This window comes from Grampus griseus (assembly GCF_964374135.1).
Source record: "Grampus griseus genome assembly, chromosome: 8".
Classification (NCBI taxonomy): domain Eukaryota; kingdom Metazoa; phylum Chordata; class Mammalia; order Artiodactyla; family Delphinidae; genus Grampus; species Grampus griseus.
In genome coordinates this window covers 54,959,604-54,980,414 of record NC_139002.1, presented here as the reverse complement: position 1 = coordinate 54,980,414, position 20,811 = coordinate 54,959,604, and the positions used below count along the sequence as shown (strand labels likewise).

At 56.5% G+C, this 20,811-nt stretch overlaps 1 protein-coding gene across 4 annotated transcripts in view; it reads left to right on the top strand.

Annotated features, from left to right (window-relative positions):
* Window positions 1–20,811, top strand: part of MYO7A (myosin VIIA) — a gene marked incomplete at its 5' end in the record, with an annotated part of 88,148 nt that overhangs the window by 12,143 nt on the left and 55,194 nt on the right. For all 4 annotated transcript variants that reach the window (XM_082659550.1, XM_082659549.1, XM_082659548.1 and 1 more), the window contains 13 exons: window positions 6–148; window positions 424–537; window positions 1,692–1,845; window positions 2,560–2,636; window positions 3,168–3,287; window positions 4,020–4,162; window positions 5,162–5,372; window positions 5,894–6,029; window positions 9,273–9,379; window positions 15,254–15,391; window positions 17,270–17,428; window positions 17,845–17,937; window positions 20,061–20,155. In XM_082659550.1, the coding sequence (XP_082515676.1) occupies window positions 6–148; window positions 424–537; window positions 1,692–1,845; window positions 2,560–2,636; window positions 3,168–3,287; window positions 4,020–4,162; window positions 5,162–5,372; window positions 5,894–6,029; window positions 9,273–9,379; window positions 15,254–15,391; window positions 17,270–17,428; window positions 17,845–17,937; window positions 20,061–20,155 (1,690 nt within the window). The remainder of the gene's footprint in view (window positions 1–5; window positions 149–423; window positions 538–1,691; window positions 1,846–2,559; window positions 2,637–3,167; window positions 3,288–4,019; window positions 4,163–5,161; window positions 5,373–5,893; window positions 6,030–9,272; window positions 9,380–15,253; window positions 15,392–17,269; window positions 17,429–17,844; window positions 17,938–20,060; window positions 20,156–20,811) is intronic.

The window sequence follows — 20,811 nt, the reverse complement described above, 5'->3', positions numbered from 1 at the left end:
TGCAGCATTTGGGAATGCCAAGACCATTCGCAACGACAACTCAAGCCGCTTCGGGAAGTACATCGACATCCACTTCAACAAGCGGGGCGCCATCGAGGGCGCCAGGATCGAGCAGTACCTGCTGGAGAAGTCACGTGTCTGTCGCCAGGTGGGCCCGAGCCCCTGGGCAGAGCTGCAGCTGCGCGGGACCCCCAGCCTCAGGGGGGTGTGGGGTGCACACCGTCTGCATGGCCTTGGTTGTCCCTGTGTTGCAGTTCGCTTGCCTCAGTGCCTGAAATCCCAGCAGGAAACCCACCCACGGGGACTTTTTCATGAAAGGCACTTGTTAACATAGTAAACTGGTTACAGTCTGCTTGTCTGTCTGGCTCCCGATGGCCTCCTCCCACCCTCCCATCCCCCAACACCTTGTGCTCCCATTTTCAGGCCCCTGATGAAAGGAATTACCACGTGTTCTACTGCATGCTGGAGGGCATGAGTGAGGAACAGAAGAGGAAGCTGGGCCTGGGCCAGGCCACAGACTATAACTACTTGGCCATGGTGAGGCCCAGGTGGGGCACCCGGGGAGGGGGACACCGTCCCAGCCCCTCCGCAGCTCCAGGCCTGGTGGGTAGGAACTTCTCTGTGGGCTTCCTTCCATCCTCTGACTGGCCCCAGCCCACCATAAGGCCTGTTCCCCACGTGGGCACACGCCTGCTTGTACACACATCTAGACGAATTATCACCACAGACACACACATGCCTAAATGTGTACACGTCCCAGCCCCAGGGACGCAAAGACACACACACGCCCACGAGTACGCGCACCCGGCCCTGTCTGCACACGTGGGAGGTGACACGTTATTCTTTGAGGACGTGGAGACTGGGACCTCTGCCAGGGCCCCCAGGATTGTAGGGTACAGCCTGCTGTGGCTTCAGCCCCGGGGGCTTACTGGTTGCAGGGCCCTGTTGCCAGCCTCTTGCTGTCTGGACATAAAGGAAAAGTGGGCCTGAGGCCATTGCTGCCACTCAGCGCCAGTGGTGGGCCATGCACACAGCAGGCTGGACTGGGGGGAGCCCACGCCGGGTTGTCTGGACCTGAGGTGTGCCAGCCACGTGGACACAAGTGTGGGCCATGGCAGCTGAGGGATGTGGGACAACCAAGGGGGGTGTGTGTGTATGTCTGTGTATTGTAGGTGTGGCAGGCCTTTCTGGACACTTCCGTTAGCTGGTTGGCACACTTGGATACACACACACACGTGCACACACGGGTCTCATAGGCACACACAATGGGGCAGACCCCAGGCGATGCCCTGCCTGTCTGTAGTTACCACCTCCCGCCTTCTACCCCAGGCTGCACCTTGTGAGGGGCTCAGGTTCCTGAGGGTGGATGTCCATGGGGGGAGAGGGGTAAGGTAAGGCCTTGGTGCTGTGACTTGCCAGGCGGGGTGACGGGGGCAGGCCTGGCATCAGTGACCCGGCTCCTCTCACTCATGGGAAGAAGGGGCATCCATGCTCCCCAGATGTGGGCAATGTATTCCTGAGAAGGCCAGCCAGGAGCTTTCTAGACTTCCTGGAGGAGTCATAGGTGAAGTCAGTGCTCAGAAACCCAGGCTGGCCTGGCCAGGCAGAGGGCCCTTCAGCCCAGGCACTGTGGGTACCTGTGGCCTCCCCGACACCCTTCTACTCCCCACTCTCCCACCCACTCCCACCAGGGTAACTGCATAACCTGTGAGGGCCGCGAGGACAGCCAGGAGTATGCCAACATCCGCTCGGCCATGAAGGTGCTTATGTTCACAGACACGGAGAACTGGGAGATCTCAAAGCTCCTGGCCGCCATCCTGCACCTGGGCAACCTGAAGTATGAGGGTGAGTGACTGAACAGCCATCTTCAGAAAGGAAGGCAGGCTAGAAAAGGGAACACGTTCACTCATCTGACACTCCAGCGATGTGCCAGGCTGGGAGGAGGTCCTCTGAGACAGGCACCAAGTCCACTCTGCTCTTGCCCTGGTGTCCAGCATGGCCCCAGGACAGAGTAAGAGCTCTGGGAATGTTTGCTCAGTATGAATGAATGATCCCAGCTCTAAGGAGCTCACAGTCTAGTGAGTCTTGAAAGACTAAGAGACGTGGAGAAAGCACGCACCAGGCAGAAGGAAGAGCCTGTGCAAAGGTCCTGAGGCCTGAGAGAGCAGGGCACATTTGGCGAAGGGCAGATGGTATCAGGCACAGAGCTAGACAAGTTCTCCAAGCCTGTCTCAGGAGCCCCTGATTGCTCTGGGGGTCTGGAGTGAGGGTCATGGGAGAGAGGGCCGTGACTGCCAGTGTCCGCTACGTGGATATCAGGCATGGGGCCAGATGCTGGGCATACGTGCTCCCTACCCTCCTGGTGCCCGTGGCTCACGGTGACAACATTCGTCAAACTGATATTAACCCAGAAAAGCATTTGGTCATGGTGCTGATGCCCTCTGTGGGCAGGGCAGTCCCCCTGAGACTCGAGACAAGAGCTGCCTTGTCCTGCTAGACTGTCCCTTTCCCCCCACGCCCCGCCCCTTGCCTGACGCTGCGCCCTGATGCTGCTGACAGACCGTACGTTTGAAAACCTGGATGCCTGCGAGGTCCTCTTCTCCCCATCCCTGGCCACAGCCGCGTCTCTGCTCGAGGTCAGTGAGAGCTTTCTGTCCCCTCGCCTGCTTCTCCCTCTCCCAGAGGAGCAGTTTTGACTTCATCAGGGAGCTGGGGCCCTCTGCTTGGAGAGTTCTGGAAGTTCGACGTCGAGAACCGGTTGTGTGCAGGATCTGTGTTGGGCACGGGTCCCAGAGGAGGAGTGGGGACCTAGCACGGCTGCCCCTGGGGAGGGTGTGGAGCATGAGGGGCCCTGAGAAGGTCAGTCAGTCTTGTAGTAAAGATTTACTAGACTCTGCCTCGAGTTGGAAAACTGGTATAAATAAAGCCAGAGTCAAAGCCGGTGCCGGAGGGACAGGGGACATGCTGGGGGGATGGGAGGGGGCTGTCGAGGAGAGAGCAGTTCCTTCTCAGCCGCCCTTGGGTGGGTTTGATGACTAGGGAGGATATGGCCGTGGAGGGCAGAGTCTGAGTCAGGCCTGGTGGAAGGCGGGAGGGGTTCTAGGTGTGATGGAGGGAGGGGTAGGCTGGCGGGCGGCTGAGTGGGTGCCTGGATGTTGCCCCACTAGGTGAACCCCCCAAACCTGATGAGCTGCCTGACCAGCCGCACCCTCATCACCCGTGGGGAGACGGTGTCCACCCCGCTCAGCAGGGAGCAAGCGCTGGACGTGAGAGACGCCTTCGTCAAGGTGGAGTGGCTGCCGGCTCTCCCCGGCCCACGGGAGGTGGGGTTGTTCACGGACAGGAGCCGAGGAGTCCACAGAGCTGGAAGGACGTCTGGGCCCTGACCCCGGTCTGCCCTTGGGTCCGGCTCCAGCCACTGGCGCTCTCTGGGGCTTGGGCAAGAGTCTGCCTTCCCCGGAGCCTCATTCGTCTGTCCCACAAGGGGTGGGAGCTGTGCTCTTCAGCGGCCCCAACAGCTCTGGTGCCCTGAGGCCCTCCACACCTGGCCTGCTTCGTGTTGAATCATAACCTTTGGTCACTCGGTCTGCTGTGCTATTCCCAGCCCAGGGCATACCCTCTCTGATCTCTCCAACGAAGACCGCCGAAGAGGGGCTGGGTCGGGTGGAGAAGCCCCCCAGTCCTGCCGTTTTGTCATCCGTCGAGCCCCTCCGCTGTGCCAGGCCCTGTGCTGGGCTCTGGGACCCTCGTGATAATCAGACCTGAAGGGGAGACAGAGATGGTTGGGAGAGATGGGAGCCCAAACTGCATGAGGTCAGGAGAAGTTTCTTGGTGGAGCTGACGTCTCCACAGAGCTTTGAAGGACAGGCAGGAATTGTTCTGGCAGGAGAGGGTGAAGCTTGGGGGTTTCGTGCTGCAGGAAGGGGCTGGAGCGAGGCCGCCGAGGCCCAGGAGCCTGGCCGGTCCTCCTGCGAGGCTGTGGCTGCACCCGTGGCTTACGTGGCTGCCTCTGCCCGCAGGGGATCTACGGGCGGCTCTTCGTGTGGATTGTGGACAAGATCAACGCGGCAATTTACAAACCTCCCTCCCAGGAAGTGAATAACTCTCGACGGTCCATTGGCCTCCTGGACATCTTTGGGTTCGAGAACTTTGCCGTGAACAGGTACCACGTGGGCTGTGTCCTGTGGGAATTTTCTTCTGCAACATGGACTTCAGTGTCAAATCTCTCCCTTTAAACTACATTTAGTGGCTCCAAGCACACTCTGCCAGGCTGTTGGAAAATTTGACTCCAGACACCCTCTGGGGCCCTTTCCCCTTCTTCCCTGTCCCCTCCAGTCCCTGGGTCAGCTGAGGCCAGCTGGGGTGGTGGAGCGAAGGCTCTTACACCATCACAGACACTCTAGTCCCCGCTGCCCATCAGTCCAGTGTCCAAGTTCCAAGGTGCCGCAAAGCAGGTGAGGCCGGGCCTGAGCCAAGCTTGAGATGGGGTGTTGGCCATAGCTGGTGTCCCACTTGGGGGCTGTGTGAGGGGCAGATCAATGGAGCAGGCCCAGGTGGACACTGGAGCTGGAGGCAGCCAGCCCTGCCCCACTTTTTAGCTGTGTGACCCCAGGCAAGTCACTTCAATTCCTGTAATGTTCAGATGTCTCAAAGCCCTCCACACCACCAAAACACTCACACTGAACACATGAAGTGTCTGTCACCCGGGAGAGCACTGAGTTGGTGGCGCAGAGATGTCACTGTCAAGGCCCTTCTTGCCCAATCTCGCGAGCCCGCTTCCCATGTCTGCTGACGCTTTGGATCTCTCTTTGAGGCCCCTCCCCAGCGCTTTGGCTCTTCCTCTCCCAGGTGCTCTGCCAGGGGTGTGGTGCCCATCCACCAGCCCTCTCTCAGGGCCTGGTCATGCAGGGAAGAGGGCTCCAGCCTTAACTCTCCTTCCGACTCACTGAGTGACCTTGGGCAAGTGCTGTGCCCTCTCTGGGCTTCCATGTCCTCTTCGGTAATGGAGGGGGTTGGACTTGCAATGCTGGTTCACCTCAGAGATTGGAAGTCCCAGGGGCACACTGCACACCAAGCTGGGGCCGGCCCCTGAGCGGCAAGGCAGGGCCTGAACATCCCCCTGCCTCCCGCTGCCCCCTGTGCCCTGCACCCCTCCCTGCAGCTTCGAGCAGCTGTGCATCAACTTCGCCAATGAGCACCTGCAGCAGTTCTTCGTGCGGCACGTGTTCAAGCTGGAACAGGAGGAGTATGACCTGGAGAGCATCGACTGGCTGCACATCGAGTTCACAGACAACCAGGACGCCCTGGACATGATCGCTAACAAGCCCATGAACATCATTTCCCTCATCGATGAGGAGAGCAAGTTCCCCAAGGTGGGCCTGCAGCGGAGCGGGGCAGACACGTCCCCTCCACACTCTGAGCCTCCGCTTTCCTCATCTGTGGAATGGGACTAATGATATGCGCCTCTCAGAGCAGCTTTGGGGCCGGTTCAAATGCGCTCATCTGACATTTGGGAATTACCTACGGTCCAGTGGGTCCTGGACCAAACTATGAAGATCTAAGCATGCAGCTGGTGCAGAATAGGTGCTCCAGACACAGAATATGTCTTGGAGTGGGGGAGGGGCTGCTCTCATGATTTTAATCATGGAAAATAGATTTTCTAAGCTGGAACGTACTTTCAAGGTTGTGTAATTCCAATTCACCCGCTTAACAGATGGGGAAATGGAGGCCCAGAGAGCTCCTGTGTGGGGAATAAATAAAGGGAGGGAAGCTGTTGGGAAAAACAGAAGAGGGGGTGAAAAGACAGGGGGCAGGAAAGGCAGTAGGGCCTGGTAGAGAGTGGGACGACAGGGAGGAGTGGGTGGGCTTGACAGCTGCCGCTTGGTTCCCACAGGGCACAGACACCACCATGTTGCATAAACTGAACTCCCAGCACAAGCTCAACTCGAACTACATTCCCCCCAAGAACAACCACGAGACCCAGTTTGGTATCAACCACTTTGCAGGCGTTGTTTACTATGAGAGTCAAGGTACAGGTGGGCCCTCCGGGGCTGGCTGTCTCTCTTTGCTTGTGTCCCCTCCCTTCCTTCCCCTTGTCCAGCCCAGGACAGAGACCAGGGCCCTGGAATACAAAGAGGGAAGGGATGTTAGGAAGCACTGGGCTCAGTGCTTCTTTTTTAGGGATTTAAAAAAAATTGTGGTAAAATATATGTAATATGAAATTTACCATTTTAACAATTTTTAAGTCTACAGTTCAGTGGCCTTAAGTATGTTCACAATATTGTACGACCACCACCACTCTCCAGAGCCTCTTCATCACCCCAAATAGAAGCTCTGTACCCACTAAACAATGACTCTCCATCCTCCCCCCACCCGCTAGTGCCTGATAACCTCTATTCTACTTTCTGTCTCTATGTATCTGACTATTCTAAGTACATCATATAAGCGGAAACATACACTATCTCACCTTCTGTGTCTGGCTTATTTCACTTAGCATAATGCCCTCAGGGTTCATCCGTGTTGCAGCATGTGTCAGAATTTTCTTCCTTTTTATGACTGAATAATATTCCATTGTGTGTGTATGTGTGTGTGTGTGTGTGTGTATACACCACATTTTATTTATCCATTCATCTGTCGGTGGACATTTGGGTTGTTTCCACCTTTTGGCTGTTGTGACAGTGCTGCCATGAACATGGGTGTATACCTACCTATCTTTTTGAGGCCCTGCTTTCAATTCTTCGGGTGGGCTCAATGTTCTTTTGCACATATGGGGAAACTGAGTCTCAGAAGGGGCAGTTAATGTTTTTTTTAGATCACATGGCCTATTGGCTGCAAAGTCAGGCCTAGAACTAGCCCCGTTACTCACCAAAACTCTTCGAGCAGCAAGACCAAGTTTGGTCTTTGAAGGAGATGTATCTTCTTTCCTCTTGGGAGATACAATTGGGCTCATTTTAAAGCTAGAAGTGAGGAAGACGGTCAGAAAACGGTCAAGTTTTCCCCACTTGGAATTCCTACAGGGTCTGTCAAAAGCGGGCAGACTGCCCTTGCCAACCTCAGTCCTCACACCCTGGTGCAAAGGGCTGGCCCTGAATGGGCATCAGCTGTGGGATGTGTCTGCCCTCCCGCCTTCAGTCCCAAAGTGTCCCAGCCACAGCCAAAGCCAGTGAAATTTCAAACGAACAAGCAAAGAGCCACTGCTTTCATACTTCCTTGTTGAGTTGGTCCAGGAGGCAGAGAGCAAGCCATGCGGCAATTATGCAATCAGAAGGCTGCTCAGCCCTCATTAGGGTGTGAGATCCGCCCCACCTGTTAGAAAGAAGAAACGCAATGTTAAGTTTGAAGGAGTGTTGAACAAACAAATAGATCTGTTGTTTGGAGTAAGAGAGGGTTTTTTTTTTTCAGTGCAGTCCAACCAACGTTCACTGAGCATCTATTATGTCCTAGGCTTCATGATGTGGCTGAGGAGACGAAAATGAAAATTGAGCAAACTCTACTCAGTTATAAAATTATAGAATATTATTAGATCTGGAGGAAACATACGGCTCATCTACTTTTATGGATTTGGAAACTGAGGCCCCGAGAGGGAAATGACTTGCCTAAGGTCACTAATCAGTTTTGAGCTACTTTAAACAATTGTGTCAGCATTTTCTGTGTACAGAGCACTGTTTCAATTCAGTAAATTTTATTTATGACATGTGTGGTGCTAGGTGATCCAAAAAGAAGCTAGAGCTTATGGGTGCATCGTGTTCATTCAACAGATAAGGAAGCTGAGGCCCAGAAGGGGACCTCCCTAGGGTCCCGTAGTGAGTCTGTCATAGAGCTTTAATTAGGACCCTACAATTCCATCCCAACTTCAGAGCCCGCCTTCCAGTACTGAGTGCCACCTGCAGCTCACCCCTCCCCAGATGCCAGGTGGGCAGCTCTGCACTGGGTCTCTGTGCCATCTGCCAGCCAGGGCAGCCTGAGTCCTGGGGGAAAGGGTGCTGCTTCTCTGCAGGGTTCCTCCTCCTCGGGCATCCCCAGCCCTTGGGCTCCTCATCTTCATCCCCGCGCTAGCAAGGCCCCCCATTAACCAGTTCCTAAGTCCTCAGGCCCTGGTAATTGTAGCCTGCTTTGGAGTCTCTGGTGCAGGGGAGCCTCCCTGGGCTGGTGCCAGGGCTCCTGTGCTCAGGTCTTAACTCTGCCCGTGGCTTGCTGTGTGCAGTTAGACAATTTGCTTAGCTTCTCTGAACATCAATTTCTTCCCTTGTGAGAGTGGGGAAGATAGTCTCCACCTGTCCTGCATATACAGGGGGAGTTGTGAGCATTCCAGCTGTGAAGCCACTACCCAAACACAAGGTATTTTAAATGCATTCCTTTACTATTAGCTGGTACCAGATGAACTTGTGTTCTCTCCCAGGGCACACACTTAACGAGGGCTTTTGACACCTTTGTCACTGAACTTGGGTCCTTGGACTTTTTAATCAATAGAAATTGGTAAGAAGCCAGACGAGAAATTCAGGCAAGCTTTACAGGGGCTCGTGCTGCTTTAGCACGAGGGAGTGAGAACAAGAAACAGGTGCCTTTGCTCACTCCCTGAGCGGGGGCGGGCTGGTTCCTTAAATGAGGTGAGGGCGGTGGCGGATTGGTGGGCCGGGCTGGGGGGTGGGGCGGCTTACGTGGTCAGCTCACTCTCTTGGTGGTGCTGTGTGCTGGGGTCACGGGCAGTTCCCTGCTTTTGCTCCCAGCAGCTCAGGAATGGCAGTCGGTTTGTGGCCTTTTTGTATCTTATTGTTCACAATTGCTGGTACCGCACATGCGTGTGGTTATTTTTAGTCCCTAAGTTTCTTTGTATTTTGTTGCTGGAGGAGACGTTTGTCCAGGTGCGAGCACTCCGGTAGAGGGTCCCAGGTCCCAGACTATCTCCCCTTCGTCCAAAAGACTGAAGCTGGCATTTCAGGGGTTGCGGTGGTTGAGCTGGCAAGTTGCCCCGCTCCCTCCCGGGGCCTGAGACTTCCTGCCCTCCGCTTTGGCCAGGCCGGGAAGAGGTGAGCTGTGAGGGTGGGGAGACGAGTTCCAGTGCTGGCTCTGCCCCTCGCTCTCTCTGGGACCGTGGGCAAGCTACTGTCCTCTACAGGCCCCAGAGTCCCCGGCTGTAACGTGGATGTGGTTGAACTAGGTGGCTTTTGAGGGTCTTCCTGGACCAGGCGTTGTGGCTTCGGGGAAGGGGTGAGTCTTGTCAGGGAGATGCTGCCGGAGCTGGCGAGGTGTGACCGCTCTTTGCCGCCGCCCAGGCTTCCTGGAGAAGAACCGGGACACCCTGCATGGAGACATCATCCAGCTGGTCCACTCCTCCAGGAACAAGTTCATCAAGCAGATCTTCCAGGCTGACGTCGCCATGGTAATGTCGGGGTGTGGTTTTCATTGGGCAGGAAGGGCCCCCAGAAGCCAGGCCGGTATCTAGATGCCCCCTTGTCTAGTGGCTTCAGCTGAGCTCCTCTGGCCATAGAGCAGGGGTGGTGCTTTGCTATGGTTCCGGGAGGGGCTGGAGGGCCTCCAAGGTCCTCCTATCGGGTCCTCTTGTACTAATGAGGTAGAGTGGGTGGGGTGCAAGGCCCAGAGAAGGATCACGTGGGGTGCTGCGGAGCAGAGCTTGGTCAGGACTCGGTTTTCCATGGGGGGGGCAGGACTCGGTTTTCCATGGGGGGCCCCTCCCCCACCCTGACCTCCAGCAGCTAACAGGGAGCACGGGCAAAGAGGGGACGTCCAGCCTCGAGGACACAGACAGGTGTGGGTGTTCAGAGAAATGGGCCCAAATGGCATATTTGCACCAGCCCTGGACCCCAAACTGCGGGGGGCGGGGGAGAATTTCCCACCCTCGACATTTCCCACCCTCGACATTTCCTTTGGCCCTAGCGTGTTAGCCTGGCCTCTGTAGTGGGCTCAAGCCAGATTCAAATCCCAACTCCACCACCTTCTCAATGGGTGGACTTGTTTCTTGCAGGATTTTATGCCTTTTTATCTCATATTTTCCTCCTGTCCCATGGCTTCCTGGAGAGTGCATGGAGGGGCTCGGGGGGGGGGGGCAGAGCCGCTGCCCCCTCAGTGCCTGTCCTGCTGCCTGTGTTGCCCCCAGCCTCCCAGAAGCCCAGACCACTGCCCTGAGGGTTGTCCTCTCTCCCTGGTGGATTTTGCTCCCTGTTTTCTGACCCGCCACGTTCTCCTTGCCCCCCACCCCATCTCGCCGTGCACTGTGGTTCCTGTTGTAGTTTCTCTGTGGTTATTCATCGGGCACTCTCCGCCAGTCAGCGGCTTCTGCGAAGGTAAAAGACCCCAGCCCGGGGCCAGAGGATGGCGGGAGAGGCCTCAGCAGCCCTTGGGGCTGGGCTGTGTCCTCAGCCCCTGAGGCACTGAGGCTTGGGGAAAGGGCTCTTTTTTCTTTATTGTTTTGGAGTGTGCGTTTTTGTGGAGTGGTTTGTGGAGTGCTTTGATTTTTGTTTTCTGAGTTGTGTGGACTTCAGGCATCTCAGTTTCTTAAAGGAGGAAACTGAGCCCTAGAAAAAGAGGTGTGAGACCTGCCCAGTGTATCGGGGCAGGGCTGGGACTCGAACCCTTCTCTCCCAAGTTCTCTGCCTCCACGGAGTCTCTTGGAGGCATCAAGGCCTGCTCCTTCCATCAGGCCCTACTAAGGGTTTCTACGTCCATGACTCAGTCAGATCCTCTGATTAACCTTGTAGATCAGGAGAGACAGGTGGTACTATTTTCTGAATTTGCAGATGGGGGACTGAAGCTCAGAGATGGAGTGTGGTTCACTCCCAGTCACAGCATCTGGGGGAGCTGGGACTAGAAGCCACTCCCTGCCCCCTGACCTCCTTAGGCCCTGGAACAGCATCCCTGGTGTGTCCTGACCACCAGCTGCAGGTCGTGCGTGGCTCCCAAGGCTCTTTGGGCCCCAAAGATGCTGGGTACCCTTAGCAGCAGCATAGCTCTGGCGTCCCTTCGCCTCCCTTTTCTCTTCTCAGCCCTCGGTTTCCTCTCTGCCTGATGCTGACATCCTCTCACACTCGCTCTTGACGCTGGGTCCCCCTTCCTTCCTGCATGTCTGGCATCCCCCTGCGGCCTGGTGCCTGCAGAGTTCTGGCACAAATCACAAAACCACTGGTAGTGCAGGGCCCCCAGCACATCAAGAGCAGGGAGGTCGTCTGGAAGGAGGCCTCTGTCCTCTGCCCACAGTCGGCCCCAGGCCAACACTGGCCCAGCCGGTTGATGGGATGAATGTAGGGCCACCACCAGAGAGGGGCCCAGGCGCCTGGAGCTCCAGCACCGGCAGTCCCCAGCGTGAAGCCCACAAACTGCCGGTCGCAGTGTTGGTGACACAGGTGTGGCTCTGGACTCTCCCCCACTCTCTCCTGTCCTTCTGTAGACGCCAGCCCAGCCCCTACCAGGCCTACCCACTCGTCCTGGTCTTGGGCAGTCCCGGAAGACACTGAACCCATCTTTTCCTCCTACTTCTCTTTCCCAAGCCCGTGGAGGCATGTGAGGACCTCTCCATGAAGTTTCCTGTTCTAAGCCCCCTTCCCTGAACTCTGGGAATAGAACCCACTTGCTGAGGAAACGTGGAGAGGTCCAAGTGTGAGACTGTGAGGTGTCCAGAAGTGGCCCGCTCCCGAGGGAGTTTTTGGAGCACAGAATGAGAAAATGGCAGTGACAGATTTGATACCAATTACATCTACTCTTCTGGCCCACTTAGGCATCCCCGTGAGTAATTACTATTGCCCCTACCTTACAGGTAAAGTAACTGGGGCCCAGAGAGGCCAAGGTCTTTGCTAGAAGTCACACAGCTGGTGACACACAGGGATTGGTTCCAGGTCTGTCTCAGGGAGGTGCAGGGACTTGGCCAAGGTCACGTACAAGTGAGGGCTACAGTGAGGCTTTCTTGTCCCTGCTCCTTTTCACTGTACTGTGCTACCTGCAAGCTTTGCCTCAAGGAAAGAAAAAAATACTTCGTAACTGTTGGAAACATGATAGCTCTGTTAAAGGAACGAGCAAATGGGCTTGGTGAAGTGTGGATGCTGAGTCAGTTTGTTGGATGACAGCGTACCAGCCGCAGAGTTCTCTTTAGGGTGAGGGCCCACGTCCTTCCGGTGATCTGACCTGTGTCCTGCGCAGGTCCCCAGCCCCTGAATTTCTACCCTTTTGACTCTTGTGTCTGCCTCCTCAGGGCGCCCCGGGCAGCCCCACCCCAATCGTTGCTACTGGAGGGAGCAGCAGAGCGGGGCGGCTCTTCCAGGGCGTGAACACCACCCCCCCCCCAACCCCAGGCACATGACCCGGGCGCCCTGAGTCCACAGGACGCTGGTTCACTCCTTATGCAGGTGGCTCCTCCTGACAGTGACTTCCCAGCACCGATCACATCATGCTCAGGTGCCTGTGCCTCACATCCCCTCCGAGGCATCATTTAACGCTGACCTTTGGACGTCTCACTTCTGCCTTTACCCCGTCCCTAGTTATCTGCAGATTATCCCAGAAAACAACAAATGTCGGAAAAGACGACCTTTCCCCTCAATGAAATAAAACCAAATCAGAAACCAGGTGGCCAGGGAAGTGAGAGCAGATCCTGAGATCATAGACCCCATTCACTCATTCCTTCCTTCCATCACAAATACCTACTGAATGCCTGTTATATGTCAGACAGCGTCATATGTGCTGGGGACACAGTAGTGAACAAAACAGAAAGAAACCTCTGTCCTCGTGGGGCTTGTGCTCTAGCAGAAGGAGGAAATAGTTAATAAGCAAATAAATAAGTGTATTACATAATTTTAGATGGTGACTTATGAGATGGGGAAAAATGAAGGCGGGAAGGGTGCTGGTGGTGGGGCTTTGCAGTTTTGAATAGGGGATCAGGAGAGGGCTTACTGAGAGGTTGGTGAGGAGGTGAAGAAGCCAGCCACGTGCTTTCTGGAGGAAAAGCATCGCAGGGAGAGGGAACAGCAACTGCAAACCCTAAGGTGCTTTTTAAGCCCCAACCTGCCCTGGGAAGAGCATGGAGGCAGGGGTGGCTGGAAGGGAGGGAATAAAGTGGTGGAGAGGCTGGAGGTAACTGGGACCAGGTCCTGTGGGGTGGGTTCTTACAAGGGACCTTGGCATTCATGCTGAGTGAACTGGGGAGCCACTGAGGATTTTGAGCTGGTTGGGGGAGGGCAGACATGACTGGATTTGTGTTTTAACAGCCTCACTATCACTGTGTCGATAGTGGAGTGGAGGGCGGTGTGGAGAGTGGGCAACAGAAACAGGGAGACCGGTTTGGAGGTTATTGCAATAACGAGAGAGCCATGCAGGCAGCTTGGACCAGGCTGACAGTGGAGGAAGTGGTAAGAAGGGGTCAGATTCTGGGTCCATTTTGGAGGTAGAGCCAATAAGATTTGCTGACATATTGGATATGAGAGAGGAGGAGTTGGGAATGGTTCCCAGATCTGTGGCTTGAGCAGTGGGACAATTTCTCGGAGTTCAGCACCACTTCAGTTCAGCAAAGTGTTGTTGATTGTTGCTGTTGCTGGGCCCTGGGGCACAGCAGTAAACTAGGCAGACCCGCCTGTTCTCACGGGGCTCACAGCTCAGCAGGGAAGACAGACAGAAAGTGGTTCCATAGTGCTGATCGAAACCGAAGAAGGGTGTGTCCTATGTGTGTGTGTGTTGTTTGTGTGTATTGTGCATGTGTGCATGCTGTGTGTGCGGGTGTGCTCTGTGTGTGTATTTCTGTGTATGTGGTGTGTGTATGTGTGTTTTGTGTGTGTGTCTGGTGTGTGTGTGCCGTGTGTATTTGTGGGTGGCGTGTGTGTATATGTGTGTCTGTGTGTACATTTGTGTGTTATGTGTCTGTGTGTCTATGTGTGCTGTGTGTGCCTGTGTGTGTGCTGTGTGTGCACACACGTGCTCCTGGCAAGGCCTCTAATGCAGGCTGTGTACAGCCCACCCTGGACAGCTTCCCCCCCAACTGGGGGTCACCCAGTGCTACTACTGGATCAGGTTCTGGGGCAGACTTGGGGGCTGAAGACCTGACATTCACCCTACCCCAGTGCAGATACTCCTCAGCTTCTCTTGGCAAAATCCTAGAATGTGTTCCAGATAATACTAAAACAGAAAACATGGCAAATTTCAGAAGAGCAAGCATTTGCTGTTTCTTGGCAAGTTTCATTTCATTCCGGGGGCGTGTGGTCTAACTTTAGAAGGGGTTAAATGCCTCTCCCTCCACCCATATCTCACACGTTGACATCTGCATCCTTGGGTTTTGGTGCTACAGGATATCAGATAAAATGATGACTCATTTAAAATATAAAATCTTACAATAATAATCAAATTCACTAATTAAAACATCCTCACCCCAAAGAAATTGCCAGGAAAACAATAACATCAAAATGCTTTGGAATCGAATGTTGTTTCTATGTCCAATTTCTTGGTCTGAGAGGTTCTGCTTCCTGTTTGCTTGTTGCTCAGGTCCTCCCCCAGGACCCCAACTCATTTCCTAGTCTTCTGAGAGGGGGACCCCAACAGGGCAGGGAGGTGCAGGGGGCCGCTGGCCGGCTCACCCAGATGGTGGCTGGTGGAGCACGGGGCCCCTGGGCCTTGGTGCTGGACGCGGCCAGATGCCAGCTCGGGCCTTCTTAGGGGCTTATCTGGGTCTGCCCCGCCCCCCTGCTGCTGACCTGCTAATCCCACAGGGAGGGCAGAGGGTGTAGGTAGCACCGCCGCCCTCGCGGGCTGCTGTTTACTGAGACACTCTCACAGCCTGGTCAGCTAGATAGGTGGCACTATTCCCATTCAGGAGACAGGCTCAGTGTTGCTTAGTGACCTGCCTAAAATCACGGGACTCCGAGGTGGTGAGCCAGGGTTTGAATTTAGGTCTGTCTAACCCGTCTCTAGAGATGACCCCATCGTCCTGAGGCGACCAAGTCTGGTCACTCATTTATACTGGGAAGGGAGGGTGGAGACTCAGAGAGGGGCTGCGTCTTGCCCAGAGTCATCCAGCACACCAGGGCGTGTGCCGCGCTCCTGGGCCCAGGATCAGGGAGGCTTTCCAGAAGGGGGTGCGTCTGGGATCCAAGCTCCAGCGCAGACCAGGCGGGTCACAGGAAAACCCATGTGCCTGGCCAGCCTGCTTCCTTGGGCGGCTCTCCCTCAGGACCTTGACCAGCTGACCTCTCCTCTCCTGCTTCCCTTCCGGAGGGCTGGAGGGGTACGGGTCAGCCCCTCCCATCGCTGTGGTCCATCCCCCCAGGGCGCCGAGACCAGGAAGCGCTCGCCCACGCTCAGCAGCCAGTTCAAGCGGTCCCTGGAGCTGCTGATGCGCACGCTGGGTGCCTGCCAGCCCTTCTTTGTGCGCTGCATCAAGCCCAACGAGTTCAAGAAGCCCATGGTGAGCAGCCCTGGCCTGGGTGGGGGCAAGGGGGAGCCAGATAGGGCCAGCCTGGGGGGTGGGAGGGGCTGCGCCATGTGAGACTTTGTGCTCTGTGGGGAACGGCAGGGCCCCTGAGGGGCTTAAAGAGCAAAGTTCCTATTTACTGGAGGCAGCAGGTGCCCTGGAGAGAGCCTGGACTCTGTAGTCGTGGGCTCGAGCCAGATTCAAATCCCAACTCCACCACCTTCTCACTGGGTGACTGTAGACAAGTCACTTCATTCTCTCGTGCCTCAGTTTCCTCACAGATGGAAATGGGACTGATCGTACCCACCTCCTGGGGGTATTCCATGCAATAACGCATGCAAACTGCCTGGCGCCTAGGAAGGCACTCAGTAAATGGCAGCTGTGTTTCTTGCTGCGGCCCTGACTTTGAAAGCCTTCTCTCCTTTGGTCCAGCCAATGACCACCTCCTCCTGGAAGCCTTCCTGGATTCCTTTGATTGGTTGGGAACATTTTCGTTTTTGGCTTTTCTGAATAACATCTGTTGAGCCCTTTCTGTGTGTCCGGAGCAGAATGGATTGTCTCTCCAGAGCCTCATTTAACCTTCCCAACAGCCCAGGAGGGAGGGACGTTTATGGCCCCATGTTCGAGATGTGGAAGCAGAGGCTCTGGGAGGTTGAGGGGCTTGAGGCTGCAGATCCAGGAGCCTGGGCCGCCCCTCCCTGGGAGCCCTCTCCTTCCCCAGCTCTGGGAGGTGTTGTTTACCACAAGCCTCTTCCCAGAGATAGGAGGGGAGGTCCAGGGGAAGCTGGGGCCTGAGGGTCTGGGGAGGGACGGAAGGCGGGAGGCCAGTACTGGGCCAGGGAAAGTGCCTGTAGGGAGAGGAAACAGGTGGCGGCAGCCAGCCTTCCGCATGCTAACTCTGTCCCCTGTCCCCTGCCTGGAAACGGTCCCCAGAGTAGGCTGGCCAGTCCCCCTGGGGATCGGGACGGGGTCTTCAGGGAGAGTCACAGAGGGCTCCAGTGGGCTCCCCTCTAAGGCAGGAGGTCCAGGGGACCGAGGCCAGGGCCCTGTAGTTGGGCACCATCTCTCTTGCTCTCAGATGCCTCTGGAACCTTCTTTGGGCTGACCTCAGCATCTGTGGCCTGGCCCTTGGCTGCAGGACCTCCTCCCTGGGCCTCCTGCCTCCTGCCCCCCACTTCCGTCCTCCTCCCCATTGCAGTGAGAGACATGGTTCTCAAACACAAATCTGACCCGGTCACCTTCTGCTTCCCTAGCCTGGTCTCTCAGGTCCTTCACAGCCCATCCAACAACCCTGCTGCTATCACAAAAATGACTTTGTGCCAATTAGAAAAATGTATCTCTTTCTTAAGGAAGGTACTTTGCTGTCAGCAGCCAGAAAGCTGTCTGAAAAACTATCAATCTAAGATGGCTATAATATGAAGGGCGACCCCTGGGGTTGTACAAGGCACCCACCACCTGCACAGCCATAATCCTGGCATAGATTAGCCTCCTCAGTCCCCATAAAATCCCCCAACACGTCCTGTGCTTTCAGGCTTGCTCACCTTTGCCTGAGCTAGCTCCTCCAGCACCCTCTCTCCTGTCAGGGTCAGAGCAAAGGTCCTCCACGAAGCCCCCTCGAGAGGTCCCAAGGGGAATTAAGCTGTCTGTCCCCTGTGCCCTCAAAGCACTCAGCTCACCCCACGTGAGGGCCTCATTCCGTGCTGCTCCGTGGGGTTTGGACTGCAGAGCTGCGTCTGGTCCCGCCTTTGTGCCTCATCTGCTGTGTGACCTTGGCCTCTCGGGGCCTTTGTCTGGGGCCAGGAAGATACAGAGCAGGGCTGGCCTCCCAGCGCGGGCCTCCAGCCCCGACGCCCTTGGCTCCTTGCTCGGTAGCTCTTCGACCGGCACCTGTGTGTGCGCCAGCTGCGGTACTCGGGCATGATGGAGACCATCCGAATCCGCCGAGCCGGCTACCCCATCCGCTACAGCTTCGTGGAGTTCGTGGAGCGGTACCGAGTCCTGCTGCCCGGCGTGAAGCCGGCCTACAAGCAGGTACGGAGCTGGGGGCATAGGCGGGCGGGAGGATCCCAGCCCTGGGCTGGGCGAAGGTCCTACTGTTCTCATTGGAACAGTGTGCTGGGTGTGACATCCCCTCGGCCCCCTCAGGTATGGCTGGGAAAATTGGGGTCAGGCAGTGGAGTGCATCTGAGAGCTTCCATCGCCACACTCGGCTGGTGTGGACTTGACACGTGTGGTGAGTGGGCCCTGGCTCTTAGCTGGAGGCAAGGGTTTTACAATCACCGGGCCGAGCTAAGGAGAAAAGCGAGTGTCAGAGACGGCAGGGCCCGGCTGCGACCACACAGAGTTAGGGCCAGAGCGGGAGCAAGAGCCCCGCCTCCCAGCCTCGGGAGGGACACCAGGTGGCCTTTCCACGGGTGGGGCCACCCATGCTCTTATGTACCCCACAGGATGACCTTCAGGGGACATGTCAGCGCATGGCTGAGGCTGTGCTGGGCACCCACGATGACTGGCAGATCGGCAAAACCAAGATTTTTCTGAAAGTGAGCACGGCCTCTGAATCCGGCTGCCTTGACGGGGCTGTGGGCTCCCCGTCACGGTGGGAACAGGTCCTAGGGGTGTGCTATAGAGGAGTTGCAGCACCGAATGGGGTCAGTGCTGGGCCTCTGTGACCCTCCTGCCCTGCAGCTGTGGCTGGTTGGAGCGGGTAGTGGAGGGGCAGTTGGCATTTGAGAGCATCTATGACCTGGAGGTGGGGTTGGAGCAGTGACCCCGGGTGAGGAAACCGAAGGCCAGAGGTGGGCTCATCAGGGAGGCCTGGGTTCAGTCCTGACCCTGTGGTTGTCTGTCCTGGGAATTTGGGCAGGTCACTGGCCGTTTCTGAGCCTCATTTTCCCATCTGTAAAATGGGATGTGCTTGTGGTAGGGGGCTGTTGAGTGTACCTTTGGTCCATTCCCTTTTTTCCTGCCAGGCGGGGCTCATGCTAGGCTGTGGTCAGCCGTGTGCTACTCACCTTGCTCTCTGGTGTCCCCGGGCCTGTTCCCGCGCTCCCTGAGCAGACACCTGGGGCCCTCTGGCTCCCACCACAGCTTGGGCAGGACTTTGGGGGCTGGGCGGTCAGGGAGGGGGCAGGGCTGGGAGCAGGAAGCTGGGCCGGGGGAGCTTGCTGGAGCTGGTGGAGACGGGACAGCTAGAGCAGGGACAGCGTGAGCGCTAGCTTCTCCATTTCCGTTTCTGCTGTTCTAGATTTCTGGCTGTCCTGGGTGATGGGGCAGGGCTCCTTCCTCTGCATAGGGTGGGCCCAGGCAGCCCAGGACAGCTGGGGAGAGGGAACGGGGGAGCCAGCCCTGCGCTGGAGGGAGTCCTGGGATCTAGTTTAATTCCTCCCTGGCTGAGGGGCCTGGGCTGGTGCCTTCGTATCTCTGAGCCTTCATCTCCTCATCGGAAAAATGTGTTGACTCTTCCCTGCCTGTGTGTCTCACAACTGCCACCTGGAGAACACGTTCCGTGGGCCAGGCCCCAGTGGGGGCTTTTTGTCCATCATCACTCATTTAGTCATCACAGCAGCCCGTGAGATAGAATTATTATGCCCGTTTCAGAGGCTTAGCACGTAGGGGTGAGGTGCGCATGGTCAGGCGCTACCCTGGAGTGGAGAGCAGGGCTTCCAGGCTGTGGTTCTGATGCCCAGCCCACATGGGTAAGGGAGGGAAGGCATGCGGCATGGCGGCATCTAGTCCCAGAGACGTCATTGTCCCCATCCTCCACATCCTCACTTTTCTGGGCTCTTCAGAAACCAGTAGTGGTTTCTAGACCCCAAACATCTGCTTCTCATTCGTTCCCTCCCTCGTTCACAAAGCCTTGGCTAAGCAGCCCCTCTGTGCCGGGCCCTGTCCCCAGCTGATGTGTCCTGCGATTATCTGATGCATGTTCCTCCCCCACCAGACTGAGACTCCCCAGGGCGGGGCCCAGGTCTGCCTGGTTCATTGCAGCCTCACCCTAGCACTTAGCACACGGCTGGCACATGGAGATATTTGATTCATGTATTGAATGAACCATGAGTTTTGTCCAACTGGAGTGAGGGTTAGGGGCTCAGGGGTGAGAAGGAGAGGGGGCTGGAGAAGTGGGCAGGGCCTGATGGTAGAGGACCCGGGTGCCAGGGGAGGAGACCAGGCTTGACCCCGGGAGACAGTGGGGTATCTCTGTGAGATCTGTCCTTGAGGGAAGGCCAGAGGGGGAGCGACAGAGGACAGGAGACTGGTTAGGAGGCTGTTTCTAAGATCCTGGAGAGAAACGATGGTGGCCTGGCCCAGGCCAGGGGCTGATGTGACAGAGACACCTAGAAGAGCTGGGACTGGGGTAGAGATGGCCATAGGATGAAGCCAGTGTGTGTGCGTGTTGGGCCCCCGACTCCATGCAGTCAAATTAGGCGCCCCCTGCTCCCTTTGTCCCTCCCAGGCCTCTGGCACCCACCACGACAGTACCTGTCTGTACTTGCGGCTGTGAGAGGCTGCCCCATGGGGCCAGGGCAGGGTTGGGAGCCTTTGGGGCCCAAATGAGCCCTAGGCCTGGGCTCTGAGTGAAGGAAGAGGGGGCCCACCTGGGGCGGCCTCAGCTCTGGGACTGGAGAGGTTGGTAGGGGCGCCGCTCAGGAGCTCTGCCCTCCAGGACCACCATGACATGCTGCTGGAGGTGGAACGGGACAAGGCCATCACTGACAGAGTCATCCTCCTCCAGAAGGTCATCCGGGGCTTCAAAGACAGGTTCGTACCTGGACCAGCTCTTCCCCACCTCAGCCCGCATGTGTGTGTGTGTGTGTGCGTGTGCCTGGCTCACCTCCGCTCCTCCCACGTGAACACGGAATAAACACCCACGTGCACACACAGAAACATGCACACACGTGCACAGCATGCCCACAGGGTCATGAGAACAGGGTTGAACACTCAGACACGTGGACCCATCTGTGCCCCCGTGCCCAGTAACACAGTACCCCCACCTACACACAGGCTTGCACACGTGGGTACGTAAGGCACACAAGTGGACCCTCTGTTGGTCTCAGATGCCTGATGAAATTTCCCAAAGAGGAAATTTGAGATTTTGTGAGTGACAAAGTGTGTCCCATATTCCATGTAAGGGGCATGTGTACAGCTGTGTCAGTTCTCAGATGGGCAGGGCTGACTCTGGAGTGTGATTCAGCTCCACAAAAATCCCACAGCCTGCATCTTTTGCAGTTCATCTGGTCACTCTCTTCCTCTATCCGTCCACCTACTTGTCCATCTGTCTGTCCATCTGTCCAGCCATCCTTTGTCCATCCATCCACCTGTCTGTCCATCAACTTGTCCCTCGTCCCACGGCTGTGCCCTCGTTTGTGCGTGTATCCAGGAATTGGCTTGCTGGCTCACCCACACTGACGTAGCCA